Raw genomic sequence first — 26292 nt, 5'->3', positions numbered from 1 at the left:
CCTCAACAACTAAATCACTACTGTAGGCATATCACATGTTAACTAGAGTTATGGATTTGGCAAACTACGTATCAGAAGAGTAGCAAATGGCAAGGCTATTAGAAGGGTTCCACAACTAGCAGCACCTGCTATGTAGAACTAATAAGTTATTGGCAACCTATATTTTCATTTGGTTTGATATTGTAACTCATCTTAAGTGTGTACAGTCATATTCAGTGATTTTCAAACTTCATTAAAATATTCCTGTAAGGTCTGGATTTTTAAAAAAAAATATCTTAGGAATAAATTATGCTTTATGGAGGCTCCTATAATAGTTACAGGATTGAAAGTCAATTTGCAAGGCAAGGCTAAAAGAAAGAAACACATGCATGATGCATTTGGACATTTCTTTACACATTATACTAATCCATTGTTTGCTTAACTATGATTTGTTGAATTATCCATAATTGGCTGGGATTCATACATCATGCAAAATCATTGATCATGGTTTATAAACCACAATGGTGGGTTAAATAGTGTGCTAACCCAAAATCAAGCAAAGCACATTATGAGTTAACACAATATGAATCCAACCACAGTTAACATCCAGGCAAATGTTTGGGATTTAACAGAAAAATATAAGTGGAAAACTGCAACCAAAATCAGTGTCAAAAGAATCAAACACCCACATCCAACCATGGGTGTACATCAGGGGAGGGGGATGATGATATGTGCATCATGATATCCTCATGCAAATGACACAACTTACATACTTGTGTCAGGATATCATGTTACAAGTACATAATTGCATCATTGGTATGTTGATACCATGATGCCCACACTATCATTTTGACCAGGGTTCTCTGTTTGGTATCACTGGAATCTTTCAGATGAGTTTGAACTTGAAGGTGTGATTCCCTTTGTGAAGAGATACAACCTTTGAATCAGTACTGTCCTTTGAAGGCAGCTGTACTATTTTCTACAAACAGATAATTAAATACATTCAATAAAACTTCAAGATCACAGAATGCATCCTACATTTTGAACCACTTAAAACTTTAAGAAGAAAAAAATTAACTTGTACTTAGTATGCTGATGTAGATGTTACAGTATCCAGGGACAGATACAGAAAGGAGTAAAGGTGGCGGGGTGTGTGTGTCAGATTACAAAAACAATATCATGGCACAAGCCTTTTTCCATGTGAATTGCCTTATTGCATGCACACCCAAAGGTGTGGAGCTTGAAGTATAACACCAAGATGCTGCTTTTGTTATTCTGATGACAGCAGCAGAATTCTGCAGATGCTGCTGGTGGTATCTGAATTGAAACCTGTTACGTTATCCTTAGAATAGGTAAGAGACTGCCAGGAATGAAAATGCCAACCAAAGCAATAATAGGAATTATGGGAATAGGTTTGGTACTCAGATGATACATTAAGTAACAGAGAAACTCCTGGAATTCTGGTGCAATAATATTCAGTTGGCAGACAGATGGAAAAAGTAACAGTGATTCTACCAGGACAGCCATAATTATGGCTCTTGTTCATCACCACTGTAGCATACACTTCAATTATACTAATTGGTACTGCACTAGCTATAATTCTTGTGGAATAGAAAATAGGAGTGACTGGTCTCAGAAACAAATGTTAGGAGAGGGTTGCTAGGGGAATGTCATATAATGGAAAGAGCCGCTTGGAAAAAAAAGGTTGGGGAAGGGCAGAAGAGGATGGAGGAAAAGAAAAGAATGGGGGGAAAATGGTTTCCTCTCTGAAGAAGGGTAAGTCATAATTTCAGCTGAAAGATTTCTTGAGTCATCAGTTACTATGGTTTTCTTGGACAGTCTAATTTTGGTGTGACAGTGCTGGTTGGAGGGAGTTGTCCCAGGCCTTTTTTGTGAGTGCCTTTGAGTCAGTGTTGAGTCCTGGTAACTGCCTGGACTAGACCCTGCAGTTTTCTTGGCAAGATTTTGGAAGTGTTTTGCTACTGCCTGCTTCCTAGGGCTGGGTGAGGGTGACTTGCCCAAGGTCACCCAGCTGGCTTTGTGCCCAAGGCAGGACTAGAACTCATGGTCTCCCAATTTCTAGCCTGGGACCTTAACCACTGCAACAATCTGGCTCTCTGTCCCAGGCACTACTCCACCTGCCAAACCCAGAAAATGTCTTGGTTTTCAGGAGCCCACCCTGCCCAATGAACTGTAGCTTGGAAAACAACTCTTAGTAGCTACCACTGTCATGTACTTCCAGAAGATCATAATAACTTGACTTTTCCAGAATGCCTTTGGAGATTGATCACTGTGGAGTCATTGGCACCAGTAATGCTTTTAATTATTAATGTGAATTATATTATTGAATTGTACTGTCATCATCTAGAATCCTAGCGGACTTCCACATTCACTGTTCATTGTCTGTGAGAGTACCTGAGGTGGAATGGACAGTGGCTGCAGTACAGTATGCAAAAGTCATAGAAAGGGCATCAGATAATAGGGCTCTCTCTTAATGGGCAAAAATTGTTTTAAAACGTAAATCCTGCAATCAGTAATATAGTACACTGAACTAGATACCATGATTTAACTAACTTTGCTTTTCAAAACGTACACTGTAGTTTGTACTCCATGGCCAAACTTCTCTCAGTGCTGCTTGTTGAAACAACTTGTTAAGAAATAAAGAAACTTCTTCAAAACCAAATATTCACTCACTGAAGAACTACAGAAAAACTTGCCTTCTTTGCATAAAGTAGGGGTAGATCATGCAAAAATACCTGGCAAACATGATAACTAAGCTTTTCTGTTGTTCATGTGCATGTGGATATCGCTAACCATATTCAAACACACCCACATCCACAAAATATGGGTCAAGGTTGGAAATAACAAATAGGTGTTCAAAGTAACTTCTGGAGAAAATGAGAGGCAGCAGCTAAAGGTACATTTGCTTACTGAGTCATAACAAACAACTGTAGTTTTCAGTCCATAGCCTGTTTTTCCGCTTTCTTTAAATATTGTGAGGGAGTGATGGTAAACTTTTTAGAGTTTACCCCCGTGTCAGGTGAAATCTCCTATACCAAGAAATAGATAAACTTAGAGGAAAAAGTGATTGGATTTTGTGCTGACAACAACACAGATACCAATAAACTAGGAGCAGGAAATATTTTTTTTCTACAGACTTAAAGAAACAATCTGTGAAAACTCTTTAATAAGAGTGGGAAGTGTAGCGGCACTGTCCACAATGCAGCGCAAACCGCTGCTGACAGGCTAGTCCATAACGCTGAGTCCTACATTTTACAAGTAAAGTATAATCTCATTTTAACAGACTAACTGGATGGAAGTGTCCATTGCTCATGAATGTCCAGTTAATGGAGAGTATGTCATTGTAGCAATTTACTTCATTTGCATAATGATGATTAGATTTTTACCCCAACTTTTTTTATATATAACTCAACGCAACAATGTATTTAATACTCCTGCCTCCTATTTTCCCCACAACAACAACCCTATGAGGTGGGTTGGGCTGAGAGAGAGTGACTGGCCCAAACTCCCCTAGCCAGCTTTCATGACTAAGGGAGGCTTAGAACTCACAGCCTCCTGGTTTCTACACCAGCACCTTCACCACTACACCAGACCGGCTCTTTTGATGATATCACAACCGCATTTGTATCACTTCAGTTAAGTGTAAGGTAATTTAAGGTAATCAAGGTAAGGTAATCAAGGTATTGATTAATCAATTTAGGTAATGACATCATTATACAACTTACTATAAATCACAGTGAAAATTTCTTTTGTTGCATGCAAACTCTGTTGCACTGGTCTAGTAAATTGAGGATTTAACTGTACATCACATTTATACCATGTAGTTGAAAGAATTGTGTGATTTTGTTGAATTGGAATATCAGCAGTTTCTCAGTGTAAGCAGAACACATTGGCTTTATCTGATGCCTTCAACAGACAGGAAGCTGAAACCCCTTCCAGTTCTCAAATCTTACTGCTCGTCACAAGAACTGTTCTCAATTGCAATTTTTGGTTTTTGATTACTCCTTTGGTGAAATCTGACTTTGATTTCTGTACAATCAATTCTCTCTGTTCAACAACCAAATAAACACTATAGGGGAAAAAAAACATAATTGCAGATGTTGTCATGAAATTGAGTGATTTGAAAGAAAGTTGTTTTGGAAGAATTAGAGCAGAATTGTTCAAACTGTGTCCCATAGAACCCTTGGGTTCTGCCTTCTGTGAGAACTTGACAGAGTTCTATGAAAGTTCATTCAGACATAGCCAATTTTCTATTATGACAGCTTTGCCTCTTAATCATGGGTTCCAAGAAGTTTTTTTTTAACTAACAAGGGCTGTGGCCTGAAAAAGTGTGAAAAACCCTGAATTTAAAGTAATTTATTTATTTATTTTATTTTTATTCTGCCTTTATTATTTTTATAAATAACTCAAGGCAGCGAACATACGTAATACTCCTTCCTCCTCCTATTTTCCTCACAACCACCCTATGAGGTGGGTTGGGCTGAGAGAGAGTGACTGGCCCAAGGTCACCCCATCGGCTGTCATGCCTAAGACTGGACTAGGACTCACAGTCTCCTGGTTTCTAGCTCAGCACCTTAACCACCAGACCAAACTGGCTCTGTTTTTTTTCTCTTTCTACAACATGTAATTGCAAAAGTACAGAATCATTGAAAGGGAGTTAATTGATCAAGTGATGTGCAAAAAAATATTGTCAAGAATGGAACAGGCAAAAAATAATCAGGATATACTGTAAGTGATGGATAGAAATGTTTACCCATGTTGGTAAAACATTGGCCTCCTGACAGAGTTTGCTATGTGCCTGCCTGGCACAAATACAGAATTTTCTCAATTTTACATAATAATTAGGCACTGATTATAGAAACCAAATAGAACAGAGAACTCAAGAATCATTTCTCATCCTGAATGCCAACTACAATTATAATGTGCTGAATAAATTTTACAATATCTCTTAAAAAATAAAAGTATTCTTTAAAAAGCATTCTCTAGAAAAGTACTTATCATGGGAATAGTCCAGGGCAGTGGTTCTCAACCTTTTTGTGATTTTTTTTTTTGCAAACAATTATACTCATAAAAGTGCAAATCTAATTTTTACCTGGGACTCTTGAATTATGGATTAAGATTAATGAATGCACAAGTGTATACAAATCAATGTTTCTCTGTTTTTTCTCTTGGCAATCTGACCACCCTAGATTTGTTAGGGTTTGATGAGGGGGAGAGCCATAAAAGTAAACAGCTGTAGCCCATTGAGAGTTCCCATCACTCAAGGTGCAGTGTGTGCTTATAGTAGCTGAAATGAAGGACAACTAGCAAATGGTTAGGGAAGAACAAGAAGGAGAAACCTATGTTGTTAATCTAGAATATCATATCTTGTTAACTTTTTTTAGGCATTTGACTGAATGTGTTAGCTTCCTTCTCAGATCTTCATTTATCTGTACCAGTGGCTTTATGTGAGCTTGCTTGTAATTTAAATGAGTGATGATAATTTGAGTTATGGTGATGAGTGATCAAAGTATTAGTAAGAATGAAGGAAATAAAGCTGATATTTTCACTAGCCTATTGCACAATATTTAGATAGCACTTACTCTTATGAGCCAGGCAAAAGAAGAAATATTTAGCTCACTGGGCCTTTTATCAGAGACACACAAAGCTATCTCTGCCATTAAATAAAAACCATTTTACATAAAGGTTGCCATACACCACTCCGAACAAGGCTGCAGAAGGATGGAAAGGGGAGGCTATAGCCCCAAAGCTTTGCATTGCCTACCTTCTTCTCCACTTGGATTCAAAAACTGATGAAAACATACTGATGAAAACATACTATAAAAAAGTGCTCCAAGTGGTGTTAACAACAAAAGACTTTGTCAAACTCTTGGCAGTCAAAGCGGAGAAGACCAATTGTCCTCTTCCAAAACCGAGACCCAAATTATAATTATTTTCCTTTAGTTTGCTAGACAACAGTATTGACGATCCAAAGTAACATACTACAGACCAGTTCTTTTGAGGCATCTAAATTATGCAAATTGTTAAACTGTTTAGGCAAATGTTAAAACTGAATAGAAGTGAATAAAATATGCTGAAAGTACCTGCACAGTTTGTATATTTCCAATATCTGCTTCATATCTCTCTGCAATCTCAGTCTTTATGCGCACAGTAGCATCAGTCTCCTGCTCTTCCTCATCTTCTCCCTCATCATCTTTAGGAAACTCTTCTTCCAGAATAGCTTCAATATCTTCATCTTCATCTTCATCTTCTTCATCCAGAGCTTCAGCTTCAAACTTACTTGCCTCATTCTAAAATTAAGAATGTAACTATAGAATGGTTTTTGAAAAGATTTCTATGAAATAAGTAAGTGTTGTCAGTCAATTCAATAGCTGCATACCAATAGTTTGATGAAATGCTGCAGTGTAGATAGACACAGAACCCAAGATCAAACCAAATTTAATCCCCACATGACTGAATCCACTTTGAGTTGTATGGAGAGATGTTGGTGCTATACACTGTGTTGGGGAATTTGGTGAACAGCATAGGACAGGGCTGCTCACCTTTTTTCTGGACAGAGTCCACATTTGGCCTTTTGGGCATGATGAGCACCACAATACAATAAGTATTTGTCTTTATTGAAGAATTTTCAATTGATGGGGGAGGGGGCAGGAGACAGCTGATGTCATTGAGCACAATGAACATAAAGGCTTCCTAGTCAATGATTAGTCTCTGAAAGCCAAACAGTTAAGTACTTTATTCCAATCCCAGCCAATTTAGAGAAAATGTGGTGTAATTATAATCTGTGATCATTTAGCAATTTCTCTTCTGTTCAATTGCAGCACCATATCCAAATACTGAAAGCCATTTTACAAATTCCTATACAATGGGTTCAAAACAATGTTTAAAAGTAGGATTTATGAAATTTAATTTTACCTGTGTCTTTCTTACCTCCAATTTCCTTTTTGTTTGTTCAGTTAGAAGCTCTGCCCGTCTTCTAGCAATTTGCTCCTCCTGTTAATAAAAGATCCTGATGTACATATTTATATTGTTCCTAATTGACACACTGATATTCAGTTTCATTTTCTTTGATTAACCTGATGATATAATACTAACCACAATTTGTTAAATGAGTCTTTATTGATTCATAGAAAACACTAAGCCCAAAATAATGCAGTGTGTAAACCCAGCATGATATGTAAAGATGATAGGACAGGTTAGCCTTGAATCATATAATTAATACTAGTAATACTTACTCTCACTCTTGCCTTCAATTCTTTCATCTGTTGCTTCTTCTCCATCTTCTTAGTTTGTTTCTCTTGCCATTTTTTCACTTGCTTAGCAAGAAGTCTGTCAGAAATGTCATCTTCATCAGCTTCAAGACAAGCTATAATATCTGGACAAAGTGAACGCTCTGCTAAATACTGGACCTCATCTCCTGTTCGTGGAAAACCATCAAGTATAAACCCAGTAGATCTAAATGGAAAAAATATTTGGGAAAAAAAGCTGTCACTATTCCTTGGGGGTTTAGTTTGCTTTTTTTTTCCTACCAAAAAATGACAAAAATGTCATACTGTTTTGTGGGTAAAGCTAACTGGAGAATATATTTTGAATCTGGAGGACAGATTTATTTTATTTTAATGAATTGGTGTTCCATTTGAAAAAGCAAACATTCAACTAAAAATTCTCTTAGTAATAAAGCCAGAAATTATCCTGTTTCTTGTTCTGAAATAGGTTACAATGTTTAAGAGACCTGCCAACAATGGCTTATGATAATGCATGAGAGAACAAGCATTTTAGAGTCACTGGTAACAATTTTAGTTGCATCAAATAAAGTTTTATTTCCAAATCATTTCAGGAACTGCGTCCAGTTTGAGGCACTATACTTTACAAAAGATTCTGAAGGTCAGAGAAGGACAAGGATGATTGGGGGCTGGAAACATTTCCTGTGAGGGGAGACTGAGGGAAATAGATATAAGTAGCTTTGCAAAGAAACAGCTGAGGGGTGGTATGATAGCTCTCCTCAAATACCTGAAAGGTTTTCTCAAAAGAAGAGGCCATTATTGATTTTCTATTGTCCTAGAGTGCAGAACATGGAAGATCCTCTTACTGAAAGACAGATTTCAGTTGACTATCTGGAAAACTTTCCAATGCCTAAGAGCAGTTCAACAGTGAAATCAATTACATCAAGAATTACTGCAGTGAACTCCCCTTCACTGGATTTGTTGAAGTGGAAGATAGATAGCTACCTGCCTTGGGTGCTGTGCCCAGGATGTTGACTCACTGAGTCTCCCATGGCCCAGAAAAACAGCACTGCCAACAGGTCAAATTTCAGAGGGCAGAGAAGTGCCACAGCACTGGCTATAAACACTTGGCGAATAAAGTCATACTCAATATGCTGCAATCAATATAAAAGTAGTTTATTTTTGTCTTAAGGTGATGTGTGAACCCATCTCAAGAAAGAAACCATGGGTTATGTTGGGCAATAAACCAGAAATATTGACTGTCTTATTTCATCCATAGCTTGTTGCAATCTCTGAGACAGAATCAAGGCTTATTCTTTTTATATTCCTTTCAAAATTAGTGCATTGGAAGAAGAAAGGAGGGAACAAGCCATGAACTGGCCAAGCAAACCCTTATGACCTTGCTGATCTTCAGGATACCTCCAGTTTGTTAAAAAAGTCATGGTTGAAACAAATCTAGGTTTTGCACTGGCCTTACAGGGCTTACTAACTTTTATTTAATTGTGAAACTAGTTAGTTGCTTCTTTATAAAAATTAGACTTGTAGGACTAAATATGGAGAAGTACTCCATGTGAACCATTGGACAAACAAAATGGTTGATTTATATACTATTTAGAAGTATCACGTGAGACTTATTTTCAGATAGAATCTATATGCTATATGGAGAAAAACCAGTGAGATTACTTTAAAAATACAATAGTTACCGAAATGGTTCCTTCATCCACCAATCAGGAATAATATTATCAAGCACTTCAATGGGAATAGGTTCATTTTCTAATATATTGGCCTTGATTGCTTCTTCCTCATCTGTTAATTGCGTATCTTTCTGTTAAAATGAACCAAAATACATGAAACATTTATCTAATAAGTGGCAATATAATTCAGAACTCTAATTTAAAGATTTTGCATAATTGAATGTCTTAAGTTCCTTTTATAGATACATTGTTTAAGTTATATGGCATATTTTATGTACCATAAAACTAGGTAATTTGAACAGGAAATATTAATTTCATTTTCCCAGAAATGCATTTAAGGAGCAAGTGTATATTCAATTTATTCTAGTGATATACTGTAGCTATGTACAAGATAGTCAGATGATTTTTTTAAAAAAGGGAAACAGTATCTCCCAGTCTGCTAGAATTCTGGATTGTATCGGTTCCAAAGGAAAGTCCCTTGTACCAGTTTCCAAGGATATGCACTCATCCCATGCATATTAATTGTGATATTACTGAATTATCAGTTATGAATTGCATGTAAGCCATCTTGGAGATAAAGCTTTTCTATCACCTGAAACCCAGTAAATTACATGCAGGTATCATTGAGATGACTTCCATTCATGGAATGTTTCCATTCATGACATAAGACTGGCCATTTTTTCCACTGCTCTCTTTCCTATGCATCGCTTTGAGTATCCGTCTATTCTGGAGGCTTAGAGAACTATTATGAAAGTTGGCACATGAGAAATCTCAGAATTGCCATTCCTTTCATGAATGAAAGAAATTGTTCGATCTGAAGAAGGGCTATGCTTTTCAGTGAAATTAATCTGTATCTGAAGTTAATTTGTATCTTGTTTTCAGCGGCTACACCACAAGAGTAGGAAATCTACCAGACTTCTAAATTTTACATCCGTTCCAGACATCTGAAGACCACCTGGAAGCTTCAGCTGGTCCAGAGTGCAGCAGCATGGGCAGTGATGGGCATGCCTTGGTATGCCCATGTAACACTTTGCCTTTGCGAGCTGCACTGGTTGCCAGTTTGCTTCCAGGTGTGATTCAAGGTGCTAGTTGCTACCTATAAAACTGCATGGCATAGGGCCTGGTTACTTGAAGGACTCCCTATCTCTCATAATATCTGCCTGGCTGGTTTTATCTGGCAGGGTTGGCGTGCTCTGGGTTCCATCGGTTAAACAATGCCATCTGTCGGGACCCCAGAAGCATGCTTTCTCTGTAGCAGTGCCTGCCTCTGGAATGAGGTTGCTGTTTTAAGGAATTGCTTTTAATATTAAGACTATTTTGCATTATTCATCCATGTAATTGTTTTAATTGTATGCTTTAACGTGTAAACAGAAAAGTCTGCTATAAATTAATAAATAAAATGATTATATGTAAATCATCCTTTGCTGCCTAAAATGCTGTATTTTGTTCTACTATTTTCTTGTTTTACTTTTTTCAAAAAAATTAATTTCTATGCATTATTTCAGCAACTCTCAGCTGAGGCTTGTAATACTATTCTTAAATCATATGTAGATTAAAAAATAAATAAACCTGGCTCGTGGGTGAGGACCTAAGGTGGGTTAGATGTCCCTGTGAGCATCTCTGCAAGTGGGAACAGCACTGTGGCAAAGATTGGTAGCCAGGCAGCGAGTTCTGGTCAGCGAAATTTTCTCCAGAGAAGGAGAGACCAAGAGATCGCCCACTTGTGCTCTGGATAGCTGCTCCTCACAAGGAGACCACTGGAATTGAATTTCTTGTGGTTGATTGTGGATTGAGCGGTTTGGGAGCTGAGGGATTACCATCACACTCAAAATTGCTGTGCAGCCTTTATGAACACTTGAGCCACAAAAGCCTCACTTTCTTAAATACTTTCAGATATAATTAATTTACAACTTAAGAGAGATCTTCAGACTGTCAGAAAAGAATAAAGACACACAGTGGGTTGCCTTCTTTTTGGAATTAAGAAGAGATAAAAACTATCTTAAAGGATTTTGACTTAAAAGCAAAAAGCTTAACAAGACTGTGATTTAAGAAAGTTTTAAACAGATAAAGGGCACAGTAATTTTAGAAAATTGAAGAATATTTTTTTTTCTTTGACAGAAGTGCCTTTGAAAATAGTAAAATTAACTAGACAAACATGTTAATATGTTTTCTACTACAGATTAAGGTTACTATGGTAACGAATCATTTTGGCCCAGTGAAGAGGTTGAATTTAATTGTCCCCTTTTCGGATGTTAATTTTTGCACCTGAGGAGAAGAACTTGCCTGGACTTGTTTTAGTTTCGGTTTCCCTTCTGTGTAGGCATGTAGAGAGTTAAGCAGCTCTCACTGAGAGCCTGTAAGAATGCAGAAGCCTTTAATATGTTTTGCTTTCTGTAAATAAAATTATTTTTATAGAAATGCCTGGTGTGTGTCTTTTCTGATCTCTCCTGGGCCAAAGGATTTCTAGCACTCTGCCAACAGGTTATGGGCCCAGTAAACAGCCCAGTAAGCCCAGTAAAACCCAGAGAGAATAGAGAGATCAGCTCCACACCTCATGCACAATTTAAAGGCAAGTAGCAAAGACCTGTGAAGATTTTCTTTGGAGCTGCCTGGAGATTTTCCAGCAACTGCCGGTCTACGGGACAAAGAAGCCAGCTGAGGTGACTTGCAAAAGAAGGAAGAAGACATGGCTATCTCCCATCCCTCAGCGATGCCTCTTGAGCACCTATCAGAGACCAACTATTTGAATTGGGCCCTGAAGATGGAGATGTATCTTCGCAGAGAGAATCTTTGGCTGCCAATTGGTGAGCAAACCCCCCAAAATCCCAGTGCTGAATGGCTTAGACAGGATAAGCGGGCTAGAGCCACCATTATCCTGGTAGTTGAGGACAATCAGCTAGTCCACGTGCGAGGTATGCAGTCTGCAAAGCAACTTTGGGATGCTCTGAGAGACTTATATGTAAAGGCAACAGCAGGGAGTAAAGTTACCCTGACAAAAAAGCTGTACAAAGCCTACCTTGCAGAAGGAGATAGCCTTCCTGAGCACCTGCATTATATTCAGCAGCTGTTTGTTGAGTTGCAGGAAAGAGGAATGGAATTTACACCTCTCACAAAATCCTATATCCTCCTGTCCTCACTGAATGAAACGTGGGACACACTGATTTGTACCCTGGAGGCTATGCCTGAAGCAGACCTCACCCCATCGTATGTTACACAGTGCTTACTCGCTGAATGGGAGAAGAGAGAGGAAAGATCCCCCTCATCTCTTCTGGAAAGCTGCAGTACCAGAAAACAAGGGAAAAGAAGGGAAAGGAAGCTGAGGCCACAGTGCTAGCCAGCCAGCGATGCTTCACTTGTGGTTCAGCTGGACATTTGCAGAAAGACTGTGCCTTGAGACCCAAGAGTGGAAAGACAGAGAAGAAGAACACAAGGGCAACACAGAAGAAGGCTCTTCAGACAACCCAAATTGCACAGGTTGCTGAGAAGGGTAATTCTGATGTATGGGTGTTAGATTCTGGGGCCAATTGTCATTTATGTAATTGTAAAAGCTCTTTTGTGTCACTGTCTAAAACTGAAAGACAAAGTGTATCTTTGGCTGATGGGTCTGTGACCAAAATTATGGGACAAGGTGACTTGTATTTATCCTGCTTGGGAGAAACTGTAAAAGGTGTGTTGTATGTGCCAAATTTACAATCAAACCTTTTATCTGTGGCACAATTAGCTGCAACAGGGTATGTCATAACATTTAAGAAAAATGGTTGTGAGATACGTAAAAATGGGAAATTGTGTGCTACTGCTATATTAAAAGACTCCTTGTACATTGTGCAAAATGCAAGAAAGCCAAGCTGCAAGGCTGCAGTTGGCAACACGCCATATCATGACCAATGTGTACACCTGATGCACAGGAGATTTGGTCATGCTAATTTCAAGTATATAGCACAAATGCCACAGCTGTGTGCTGACCTAAAGATAAAACCCTGTGACAAATACTTAGATTGTGTAGTTGCAAAGAATGCAAAACACTAAAAGCTCCTGTGAGTAAGCACAGTGACAGAGTTACAACTAGACCTTTGGAAACTGTACACTCTGACATTATTGGTCCTTTTGCTCCAAGTCTTGGACAAGCAAGGTATGCAATGACCATCATTGATGATTTCTCAAGATACACATTTATCTACATCTTAAAACATAAAGATGAGGCATTTGAGAAATTTAAAGGTTTTGTGACATGGGCAAATGGAAAATTCCCTAGGCCTGTATCTGCACTCCAATGTGATAGAGGAGGAGAGTACCTTTCTCACAAATTCAAAAGGTTCCTAGTGGAAAAGGGGATAGAACAAATTCTTTCTAACCCTTACACCCCTCAGCAAAATGGTGTTGCTGAAAGAAAGAACAGAACCTTGCAAAATGCGATGGAATGCATGCTTAAAGATTCACATTTATCTTTTAAGTATTGGGGAGAGGCAATATCTATTGCCTGTTATGTACAAAACAGATTGTATAACTCTGTCATTCAGGACACTCCATTCCATTTGTTTTATGGTGTGAAACCAAAGGTAAACCATCTTAGAGTGTTTGGAAGCACTGCTTGGGTTCATATTCCAAAACAACAGAGAAGGAAAGGAGGCCCCACAACAAAGAAAGCCATTTTTGTTGGCTACGAACAAAGCCAGAGGAGCTACAGGTTCATAGTGGGAGAGAAATTGATAATTAGCAAAAGCGCTTCTTTTGCTGAACAAAACCGGGGGAGATTAAATTCTTGCTCTCCAGTTGATCTGACCACCACAAGAGAACAGCAAGGACTTGCTGATAGTGATCTTTTGCCTGATGAGGACATTAAACCAGAAAAGCAAACTGAAGATCTGTCTGATGAGACAGATGCTTCTCAGGAAAGTGACAGGAGTCAAAATTTAAGCCCTGTATTACCTCGCAGATCTCAGAGGAGTAATAAAGGCATTCCTCCATCACGTTTTCAGGCTGAAACAGTAAAGGCATTTCACATATTCACAGAACCTGAGTCTTTAGAACAAGTGAATGCTTTACCACCTGAGATTGCACAAAATTGGCATTCTGCCATGCAACAGGAATTAGCATCCTTGAAAGAAAATAAAACATGGAAACTGGTAAATCTACCTCCCAATGAACGCTGTCTAGGTTGCAGGTGGGTTTTCAAACTGAAAAGGGATGCTGATGGCAAAATCCAAAAATATAAAGCAAGGTTAGTTGCAAAAGGGTTCACTCAAAGGAAAGATTTAGACTTTGACAAGACTTTTGCACCAGTTACTAAAGGTGAATCAATTAGATTACTGTTAAAAATTGCTGCACTCAAAGGAATGTCAGTTCACCACTATGACATTCAAACTGCATTTCTCTATGGTGATTTAGACCACAAATTATACATGCAGCAACCCCCTGGCTATGAAAAAGGGGAGAATCTAGTCTGTGAACTGCAGAAGTCAATCTATGGGTTAAAACAAGCTGCTAGATCCTGGAACCAAAAATTAGATGAAAAACTGCAGAATTTTGGTTTTGAAAAAGGAAAAGCAGATCCATGTGTATATATGAAGAAAGACAAACAAGGCTGTATGTATCTGTGCATTTACGTTGATGATTTGCTGCTGTTTACATCAACAGAAAAACAAAGGCTTGATTTTGAAGACGGCATGAAAAGCCATTTCACGTTAAAAAGCCTTGGAACTGTAACAAATAACCTAGGTTTGGAAATACACAGGAAGAAGGATGGTAGCTTTCTGATAAACCAAAGGGGAGATAATATTAAAATAATGTGAATGGAAAGACATACAGAGTTGTCAAATAAAATTGGTTTGCATCTTATTCTGTAGTATAAAAAGGGGAGCGTTAATATGTTTTCTACTACAGATTAAGGTTACTATGGTAACGAATCATTTTGGCCCAGTGAAGAGGTTGAATTTAATTGTCCCCTTTTCGGATGTTAATTTTTGCACCTGAGGAGAAGAACTTGCCTGGACTTGTTTTAGTTTCAGTTTCCCTTCTGTGTAGGCATGTAGAGAGTTAAGCAGCTCTCACTGAGAGCCTGTAAGAATGCAGAAGCCTTTAAATATGTTTTGCTTTCTGTAAATAAAATTATTTTTATAGAAATGCCTGGTGTGTGACTTTTCTGATCTCTCCTGGGCCAAAGGCTTTCTAGCACTCTGCCAACAAAACAGACTGGACCTTCATGGGAATGTTGATTGTTTATTGTTAAGGAAAGTAGATAATTGGTGGATTTTACAAAATAAGGGTAATATGAACCAGACTGTGTGACTGTAGCTATGGAGAGGTAATTGGGACTAAAGTGTTAGAGAAAACCAAACTGGAAATAAAAAGGAGAAGCTTGCCTTTTACTTTCACCCTGATAATTGACATACTTTCACTTTTGGGCCATAAATATTACAATGGCAACCACAAGAAAAGCAGCAAAAATAGGAGAAGGAAGGGGTGGTCCACTAGAACAACTTACAGACAAGGGCATCACCCCAGATTTATTGCAGAAAAAGTTTGAGGAATTTGACAAGAGGATGTCTGAAACAGTTGCCAATAGTTTGCTTCTAAAAAGGAAATGGAAGAAGGATTTGCAGGGATAAAAAAACATACGAAAGAAGAAGTGAAGAAGATTGAAGAATCTGTAGGACAATTGGCTGGAGATGTAAAACAAATTAATGATAAAGTTGAAGTTTTGGAAAGTAAGACAGAAATTATTAACAAAGAGATGGAGAAAGATGAGGATAACCTGGCATTACTGGAACTGAAAGAAAAAGAATTTTAAGATTTAGAACAATTCCAGAAGACCGTGGGGAAGTGTCATGCACTGCCTGCCTCTGAATAATGCTCAGACACTGGTTCGATGGATCAGGCTCTGGTTTATTCACAGCGCAGTTACAGCGTCGGAAGAAAAAAGCTGAGAGTGACAGGAGCGCGCCGGTGCGGGGTTTAAATACCCCGCGCCGGTCAGCGCCCCCTCACTCGCGGTCACGTCACCCCCCTTTGTCCAATACGTTGCCCTGCCGGTGGGTGAGGGGTTGTGAGGCCCCGCTGGCGTTCCGGGATCGCCCATCATCGGGTTTTCTATTCATCCGGTGATTGCTGTCAGCTGGGCGATCTCCGTTGTATTGGCGCTGATGGCTTGGGTGTGCTCCGTGATCCGTTTAGTTATTGTTTGTTGGCCGTTAGTCGTTGTGAGTTGATGGCTACTTATCTTGAGCCCCTTCTCCTATTTCCTTGCTATTGTCATGTGTGCCATTGCGCTGATGACTTCAGCTCAACGGCACTCATGACAGGAAGATACATGGAAAAGATTGTTAAGTCTTTCTAACTTTTTGGATTGAGATGAAGGTGACACAGAGGCAGAGACTGACAAAGTTTATAGGATTAATACATGATTTGCAAAATTCAGAAATATTCCAAGGGATGTCCCTGTGTACTTTGTCAGGAAGAAGAGTAGAGATCAAGTTCTACAGCAGCATTTTAATACTAGATTGACAATAATATAGACGTAATTGTACTTAAGGAAATTCCAATTAGAATATTGCACAAGAGAAAAGAGTATTTTTTTCTGAAAAGCTCAAACAGAAAAAGATTCCATTTAGACGGGGTAAGTCGGAAGGGGTGTTTTTTACTTTTAAACAGCAGAGATTCACATTAAACCCTGTGCAGAAAGCAAGAGACTTTCTGGGAAAATTCGAAGAAGAATTTGAGGAAATGCAAATGGAAGTGACAATGACAGATGCAACTAAACAAATGCCACAACAGAGAACAACAGGACACTGAAGATGCTACCACACTGGGCACTACGGGTATTGATTTTTCTAAAATCTTGGCTTAACTATGGATTATAAATGCTTAATGTGGAATATAAATGGAGCAAATGTGCCTCAAAAGAGAAAAAACTTATTTTATTATTTGAATAAATTACAACAAGATGTGATTTGCTTACAAGAGACTCATATTAGGAAAAAGGATGCAAAATATTTGAGTCACAAAAATTTGGGTAAAGAATTTATTTCAGCAGGAATGAAAAAAAGAAATGGAGTTGTTTTGTATAAAAACTCTCAACTATATCGAAAACTCATATTGACTGTTCATTATGGCAGGTATGTTGGGGTGGAAGTTCACTTAGAGGGCTAAGACTTTGATGCTGAGATTTATGCCCCAAATGACAATAAAACAGCATTTTATAAAGGATTTATGGATAAACTATTAGACTTTCCATAAGACAATTGGTGTCTCCTGGGAGACTGGAATGAAGTGGTTTCCCCACGAAAAGATAGAACCTCTCAGAATAATATTGAAAATACACAAGGCAAACCACCAAAGGTTCTCTTTGCTTTAATGGACAATTTGGAGCTTGTTGATGTATGGAGATATAAAAATGGTGATTCAAAAGAATATACTTATTTTTCTGAAAGACACAGATCTTTTTCAAGAATAGATTCGATATGGATCTCTAAGACTTTGAGTACTAATGTTCATAAACTTTTGGCTACTAATGTTTATAAAGCCAGTTAGTCTATTGGTTAAGGCTCCAGGCTGGAATCTAGGAGACTGAGTTCTAGTTCTGCCTTAGGCCTGAAAGCCGGCTGGATGACCTTGGGCCAGTTGCTCTCTCTCAGCCCAGCTCGTCTCACAGGGTTCTTTTTGTGGGGAAAATAGGAAGAGGAAGGAGTATTAGGAATGTTCACCATCTTGAGTTATTTATAAAAATAAAAAAGGGGATAGAAAATAAATAAATGAATAAATAAAGGAGATATTACCAAAGACCTACTCAGACCACAATCCAGTGACTTTAACTTTTAAAAGGAAAAACGGCTCCTTCAGATGGAGATTGAATGAGATGCTGTTCCAAAAGGAAACAGTAGTGGAGGATTGCAAACAGAAGTTAAAAGAATTTTTTGAGAATAATCTTAATAAAGGCACAGAAGTAAGAATGGTTTGGGATGCAAGTAAAGCTTTTATAAGAGGATATTTCCTACAACATAACAGTGAATTTAAAAAGAAAAGGCAAGTGATTTTGGATGTTAAAAAAAAGAAGAACAGTTAAAAAAGTCCCCAGAGAGGACAACTATTACCCACCAAATTAAGCTTCTACAGAGGCAATTATCTATGTTAACAGTGAGATAAATGGAAATAAAGATGAATTATGCAAAACAAAGAAATTTTGAATTTGCACATAAACCAGGGAAATGGTTGGCACATAAGTTGCGAAAAGAAAAAGAAAAGAAAGTGATACTAAAGTTACAAGAAGGAAATACTGCAATAACAGATAATGTAAATATGTGAGGTGTTTCACCAGTATTATTCTACTTTATATAAAGGTCAAGAAATTTTCTTGGAAAAAGTGGATGAATATTTACATAAACAGAATTTACCAAAGATTACAGAGAATCAAAGACAAATTTTGAGTGACAAAAAGGGAAGTTTGTGAAGCTATTAAAAAGACTAAAACAGGAAAGGCACCTGGCCCAGATGGTCTGCCGGCCTCTTATTATAAGTATTTTGAGGAGGAACTTTTGCAACCTTTACAACAAATGATGAATATTATTTTACAGAATGGAAAGATTCCTGACAGCTGGAAAGAGGCCAATATAGCATTAATACCTAAAGAGGCCCAGGACCTGACTTTAACAAGGAATTGTTGACCAATAACTTTATTGAATAACGACTTTAAGTTGTTTACAATGATTTTGGCTGAAAGGTTGAAAATAATTTTACAGGACTTTATTTATGAAGATCAGTGTGGGTTTTTACCTAAAAGACAATTACGAGATAATATTAGAAATATGTTGGATATTCTGGAGTATTTGGAGCAGCACAGTGAAAAGCAGGGTGCACTGATCTTCTTAGAAGGCCTTTGATAATTTGAACTGGATTTTCTTGTTCAGAGTTCTGGAAGATATGAACTTTGGAGATAATTTTATTAAATGGGTAAGATCGATTTATACCTCACAGAAAGCACAAATAATTATTAATAGAGAACTCACAAAATCTTATGAGATTCAAAAAGGGACAAGACAAGGATGCTCATTGTCTCCACTTGTGTTCCTTTTAGTTTTTGAGGTACTGAATAAAGACGTAAGACAAGATGAGAGAATTGTGACAGTAAAGATTAAAAAAGAAACTTATACATTAAGGCCATTTGCTGATGACCTGGTGGCAGTTTTGGAGGATCTGTTAGAGGGAGTAGAAAAATTAATGGAAAAACTAAAGGACTTTGGTATGCTAGCAGATTTTAAGATTAATAATCAGAAGACAAAGATGTTAACAAAAAATATGAAAATAGAAGATCAAATAGAATTGATGGAGAAAACTGGTTTTAAGATTGAGAAAAAAGTAAAATACTTGGGTATTACTATGACAAATATGAATTGTATGTTATTTCAAAATAATTATGTTAAGTCATGGAATGAAATTAAGAGGGACATGTTAAGATGGGAGAATTAAAATTGTCACTGTTGGGGAGAACTTCTGTGATAAAATGAATGTTTTGCCTAGAATGGTGTTCTTCTTTCAGTCAATACCTGTTTTGACAACGGATGTACCATTCAAGCAATGGCAAAAAGATATATCTAAATTTATATGGCAATGGAATAAACCATGTGTTAAATACAAAGTATTACAAGATTCAAAGGAAAGAGGAGGATTGGGTTTACCGGATTTGAAATTATATTTTGCAGCTTGTTGTTTGGTTTGGATGAAAGAATGGGTGTTGCTGAGAAACAAAAGACTTTTAGAGTTAGAAGACCTGAGGTTTGGATGGCGTGGATATTTATGGTACGATAAAGTTAATGTGGATTTTAAAAATCACTTTACTAGACATGCCATATTGAGAATATGGAATAGATGTAAACCCAGGCTGTGCCTGAGAACACCTCTATGGATCTCAGCACAAGAAGCATTTTACAGAAGAGAAACAACAGGCAAACATAAATGGTTAATGTACCAGGAATTATTGGAGAATTATCAAGCCTAATATATAATTAAATCAAGAGAGCAACAACAGGCAGAAGGATATAGTTGTAAATGGTTTTCCCATTTACAGCTATCAGAAAGATTTAAAATGGATCAAAAGACTTATGGTATGGAGCAAAGAAAGACAAAATTTGAAGTGCAATTTTGAACAGATGATGAACATGTAATTACTACAATGTATGAACGTTTGTTGAAATTTGAAATGGAAGGACAGGTTAAAGAATGTATGATAAAGTGGGCTAAGAATTTTGGTTATAATATACAGATGGATCAATGGGAAAATATGTGATCAAAAGGGTTGAAATTTACATTAGGTTATGATCTTAAAGATAATTTTTATAAAATGATGTATCATTGGTACATGATGCCAGAGAAATTATCTAGAATGTATAAAGGCATTCTAAATGTATGTTAGAAATGTGAACAACATGAGGGGACATTCTATCATGCTCGGTGGACATGCAAAAAAGGTTGTCACTTCACAGCTTGGTCAGTAGTGATCCCTCTTCCAAACCTCCTGGCTTTAACCTGCCTCGCTCTGTCTGGACGAAATTGAATAGAATCTGATGTGATACTGGAAGGAGTGCCTCTGCTCTGTATCAGTGGGGCTGGAAAGATTCTCCTTGTTGTGACTGTGGAGCCGATATGCAAACTATTAAACATATTGTGCAAGACTGCCTACGACATGCGTTCCCTGGCTCCTTAGAAGATCTGCACGAAGCAACACCAGAAGCGATCGCCTGGATAGCTGAACCGGACATCCAGTTATGAGGCTACTGCTGTATCCCTGCAGAAGTTTTGTATAGAATTGTGTGGCCTGCGTGTAAATATTTGCCTTTTCTCTTGTCATGTACTCATCATACGCTATACAGTGTGTGTGTGTGTGTGTGTGTGTGTATACACATACAATCATACAGTATGTATGTGTGTGTGTGTGTGTGTGTATATATATGTAAAAAAGCTAAAAAAAATTGGATTCAAATACACACATCGATACAGAGAATTTTAGAGATTAATATCAAAGCCAGAACTTTTCCTTTTAGGACTGACGGATACAGTTAGAAAAGAGTCATGGAAGATTATTTCAATGTATGATTACTGTGTTGAGATTATTATATGCACAAAGATGGAAAGATTCGGCACTACCCACCATGGAGGAATAGTTGGTGAAATTGACAGAACTTGCTGAGATGGCCAAACTGACTTCTTTGATTAGAGAAAGGTTATTATTGACATTCATCAGTGACTGGAAATCCCTTATGGACTTTTTGCATAAAAAAGAAAATGATTTTGTGACTTATAGTTTTGATGATTAGAAAGAATAGGTTATATAAGAGAATTATGATGTAATCTTAGAGAGGTTTGATTAGAAATGTATGTATAACTGCTGAGAAGAAGATCAGAAGACATTTCTTTATATTTCATGTTTTTTCTTTTTCCTTTTTTCTGCAGGTAGTCCTCGACTTATGACCACAATAGGGACTGGAAAATTTGTTGTTAAGCAGTGTGGTTGTTAAGTGAGGCATCATGTGACTGCACCCGATTTTATGACATTTTTTGCAGCAGTTGTTAAGCAAATCACTGAGGTCATTAAGTGAATCACGGGGTTCCCCATTGATTTTGCTTGTCAGAAGCCAGCTGGGAAGGTTGCAAATCATGATCACATGACCCCAGGATGCTGCAAACATCGTAATACATGCCGATCGCCAAGCCCCGAAATTTTGGTCATGTGACCACAGGGTCCTGTGACCACAGGGACCGTGACGGTCGTAAATGTGAAGACTGGTCATAAGTCACTTTTTCCAGCACTGTCATAACTTCAGACAGTTGCTAAACGAATGGTCATAAGTCGAGGACTACCCGTATCTCCTTTTTTTCTCTTTTTTCCTTTCTTTTTTTTTCTCTTTCACATTTACTGTATATTTTTCTTTGAATGTACTTATTATATATGCAAAATCTTTTAATAAAAACTATTTTTAAATAAACAAATAACTAAACTTGTCCATCAAGTGATAGTACAGCTATTATGTCCCTCAGACGTGATGTGAAAATTCTGTAACTCAAATGTGTTTATTTGTTAAGGTGGTTTCTATGGCAGCTCCCTGCCACACTGTGCTCACAATAACTTATAAAAGCAATTCAAAGGCAACCTAAAACAATTCAAAATATCTGCAACATGGCAATATAAACCAAATCAAACCATTAAAAATGGCAGATATACTGTACAGTGGACATTATAGCAGAATTCCTACACTGTTCTGGACATTTGACCAAAATAGCATGTATTCAAAATCAGAATATTGGGTTGGGCGGAATATTGGGCTAGTGAGACTCAATTCTTTTAGACTGATGTTATTGCATCTTCTCTCCTCCAAATCAGCTTAGCCTGCTATAATATGAGTAACTTGGTATATAAAGCTGAATAAGTAGATGCTAGTTCAACATTTTCAAAATATAGAATCAGAAATGAGAGATGTATTTCCTGTACCTGAACTGGCACTGTAGGGTGGTTAGATAGCAACCAAAAAGAAGGAATTACTGTAGAATTACAGCTTACCTCTTTTCCCACTAACAAGACTGGAGTCTCCCATCATAGCTTTCTCTGCTGGAAACTCATCTTCCACTTGGGAAGAAGCTAACAAGGAGTATATACAGTAGTTTGATTACCTCTTGAGTTTGCTTACTTTCTTCTTCGCTCTCAAATTCAAATTCAGGTGCATTTTCAGGAATAGTGGATTCTCCCAATTCCTGCGTTCCCTCACCTTCCTCTTCCTCTTCCTCTTCTTCAGGTCCAACTCTTTTTCCCGTTTTGAGCATGACTAATTCTTGTAAGAGTTCTTCAAACTGAATATGGAAAATATTTAGCTTATCTGCTAACCACCGGGCACAGACTGTTTTACCCCCTCCATGTGGCCCCAACAGACATATCCTTATAGGAGGAGCCTAAAAAGGAAAGGAAACATGTGAATATAATTATATAGCTTTTTTAAAAAGATGTTTTGATCAATAAGATTATAGAATGAATATTTCTAAGAAAAAGCTTTCTGAGAAACTTCAGACAGAAAAAACATATTTTCAAAGATATTTTTGACTGACAGTAAATACTTCAGCATGAGTAACAAAATGAAATTATCTAGAGAAAATATGTTTTATGACATCTATTCTACTCAGGTGCTACATTCATACTTCTGCACACTCCAAAGCATCTTTTTTGAGTCAAACCTTTAGAACTGCATAGCCTTAGTAATTAAAAACAAACAAACAAACAAGCAACCCAGCTATTGTATGTAGAAATATCTAGCTGACTTTGGATGATCTCAAAAAGCTAAGCAGGGCGAGATGAAGTTAGTAATTAGATGAGAGACCATCAGAAATTTCCAGAGCTGGAGTCAAAACTGTGAAATTGAAAAAAAAAATCCCAGAAGCGGGTAATGGCAAATTACTTTTGTAAGAAAACTACATGGATGTGTCCATACAAAGTCTCAAAGAAGACTTTTCCTAATTTACAAAGTTAAAATGTGATCTTATGCAGTGCGCCTCCTGTATTCTAAAGCAAGGTTGGAACCTGTTGTCTATCAGATATCATATTACAATCCCTAGCATTACTGATTATGGTAGCAGGGACTGTTTGGAATTGGAATGCAACATCTGTTTTATCGATATACTGAATTCTTATACATTTAAGCTAATACAGGTAGTCCTTGCTTAACAACTGTTCGTTTAACGACAGTCCAAAGTTAGGACGGCCTTGGAAAAAGTGCTTTACGACCTGTACTCACACTTACAACTGTCACAAAACATTGCACCACCCCTGCAGTCAAATGATTGCCAGTTTGGGCACAAACTGGCAAAAAACTGACCTTTTTTGCCAGTTTCTGGTAAAAAAAGGCCATTGGGGAAGCTGGATTCGCTTAACGACCCCATGATTCACTTAATGACCACCATAAAAATGGTCGTAAAATCAGATCTGGTCATGCGGTGACTCACTTAACAACCGCACCACTTAACAATCCTATGTAGTTGTTAAGTGAGGACTACCTGTACAGAGGTCGAGGTACAACACAGTGAGCCTCAGAGCCATCTTCGAACAAAGAAGACAATGCTGATCCTCTGGCAGGCAGATAGTATGAAACCTCCATTTAACTAAGCATGATATTAATACATGGACCTATATTTTATCCTTCTCTAGTCATCGGAGCCAGCAGTATCTTTTAACTGCTGCACTTCAGTATTCAGTTCTTGACCTTCTCTTGCTCAGGAATAAGCTGTAACTCAACACATAATATTCAGCTTCCAGACCCAACTGCAACTTATCAGTAGGGCTACTGGGGATGAAGTAAGAAGCTAAGTCTCAGTATGTTTTGCTAGACAGACTAGGCCTGAATAGTTGTCAGAGGATACTAGGTCTGATATACCCTGTTCAATGCAAGAGTTTTAATTCATCAGCAATTAATGTTATTGTAATAATTCCCAGAGATTCTGAATGGAAGCTGCTTTTGCAAATAACATATCAATCTTGTGCTGAACCAGCTTTTGCTATCTGCCAAGTTTGGATAAGCAGTAGAGTATAGTTTCATGGGGAGACCTGACTATCATTACATATTTTCATTGCCATTGCCATTCTGTTAAAATATCACACCTATGCACAGACACACACAGATGCACACATGGAGATATATATTTGGAAAATATTGGAATCAGTTATTAATCTTATATAGCTCACATATGCAAGATCTGCATACTTTTAATGGCTCATTGTGAGAAACATATTCTTCAGGATTTTCTAGAAATTTATCTCTGTTTTCTGGAGTTGAAAAATAATAGTATTTTTCTCGATATTTAGCTGCATTTTCAGTAACTCCTGGATAAAGGATAAAGTTTTCCTTCAGAATCACTGGACAGAAATGCTTTGTATCTCCCATATGTCTCTTCCTCTCAGCAATTTTTTCTTCATCCTTAAAACAGCAAAACATTTTTGGTAAACAGTTAAACAGCTTGTAAAGATATTTACTCTAACACATTGGCTCAAGTCTAGGTAATTCAGAGGGTAGCAAGCAGCTGCAAATCCATTCTATACTTGGTTAAGGTGTTGGACTAGGAATGGAGAATCCCAGGTTCAATTCCACCCACAGCCATGGATACCTACCGCGCGACTTTAGGTCGATCACTCTCTCTCTCAGCCCTATCTATGCCACAGGATGATTGTTGTGGAATAACATGAAGGGAAATTCACATATAAGCTGCCTGGATCTCTTGGAGGAAGGGTTGGATATAAATCTAATAAACAAATAATTTTAAGAAAACCTCCATTGCTTAGGATATAACCAGTCTGACAGTACTGATTATTTGAAGGTAGGGGGTAGGGAGGTGGGAGAAAGAACTTCAGTTTAACTAGGAAACCACTTCCCTGCTCCATCTCCCCCAAAGATTATAAACACTATCAAAGTTGGCATTATATTTTCTAGTTAAAAGATGTCCCTACTAATCAACTTTTTCATTGATCTTTGCATTACTGTATTAAAGATATCATGTTAGCCTTGAGGATGGGTCAATATTCTATGTGAAGTAAAATAGGAGGGGTATAGCCTGTATGGTCATACCCCTCCTATTTTACTAAGATATCCCCCCATGTCCAAGGCACTGCCTTCTTTAGACTGTGTCTATTAAATGCATGTTACCTATATTACAAGATCATTACTTTATTTATTTATTCAGTTTGTACAGCTGCCCATCTCACATAGGTGACTCTGGGTGGCTCACACAATTAAATTACAAGAAAAAAATAAACAAATACAAATAAACAATCTAAACAAATAAAACCATTAAAACCAATTTAAAAACATAATCTGCAGAAAAGTACAATCCACACATCACACAGTGCCACCCCATCCAGCACCAAAGATGGTAAGTTCCTGGAACCTGAAGGCCCCAAAACCCAGACCTACTCAGTCTTGCTAGGTTGGGCTGAAGCTTGTTTTTCCCCATCCAGGTCCCTACAGCCTCCAGATACTGAGACAGGACATCAACAGCCTCACCCCATGACAACAGATGATTTCCCCCAGTGGCTTCATGTAGATGTTAAACAGGAGCAGAGAGGGTACTGAACCCTGCAGGAACCCACAAAGTAGGGGTTGAGGCTGGATCTCTTGTTCCCGATCAACATCCACTGGAATTGGCTCTGGAGGAAGGAAGAGAACCAGCACAATACAGTGTCACCCACTCCCAACTCCTGGAGCCAGTCCAGAAGTACCATGGTTGATGGTATTGAAGGCCACTGAGAGGTCAAGAGCAAGGATGGATGCACTACTCCCACCCCACTCAAGCCAGAGGTCATCCACAACCAATGATGCTTCAGTCCCATGTCCAGGTCTGAAACCCAACTGAAAGGG

At 37.8% G+C, this 26292-nt stretch overlaps 1 protein-coding gene across 1 annotated transcript in view; it reads right to left on the bottom strand.

Annotated features, from left to right (window-relative positions):
• The window catches only part of AK9 (adenylate kinase 9), an 88822-nt gene that overhangs the window by 22981 nt on the left and 39549 nt on the right, over positions 1–26292 (bottom strand). The window contains exons 21-26 of the mRNA XM_063296485.1: positions 24646–24858; positions 22571–22846; positions 8927–9048; positions 7236–7455; positions 6931–6993; positions 6084–6290 (exon numbers count right to left, since the gene is read on the bottom strand). Of these exons, the coding sequence (XP_063152555.1) occupies positions 6084–6290; positions 6931–6993; positions 7236–7455; positions 8927–9048; positions 22571–22846; positions 24646–24858 (1101 nt within the window). The remainder of the gene's footprint in view (positions 1–6083; positions 6291–6930; positions 6994–7235; positions 7456–8926; positions 9049–22570; positions 22847–24645; positions 24859–26292) is intronic.

Source organism: Candoia aspera, chromosome 1, assembly GCF_035149785.1.
Source record: "Candoia aspera isolate rCanAsp1 chromosome 1, rCanAsp1.hap2, whole genome shotgun sequence".
NCBI lineage: Eukaryota > Metazoa > Chordata > Lepidosauria > Squamata > Boidae > Candoia > Candoia aspera.
The sequence above is the reverse complement of the archived record's forward strand: the minus strand, read 5'-3'. Positions and strand labels throughout refer to the sequence as shown.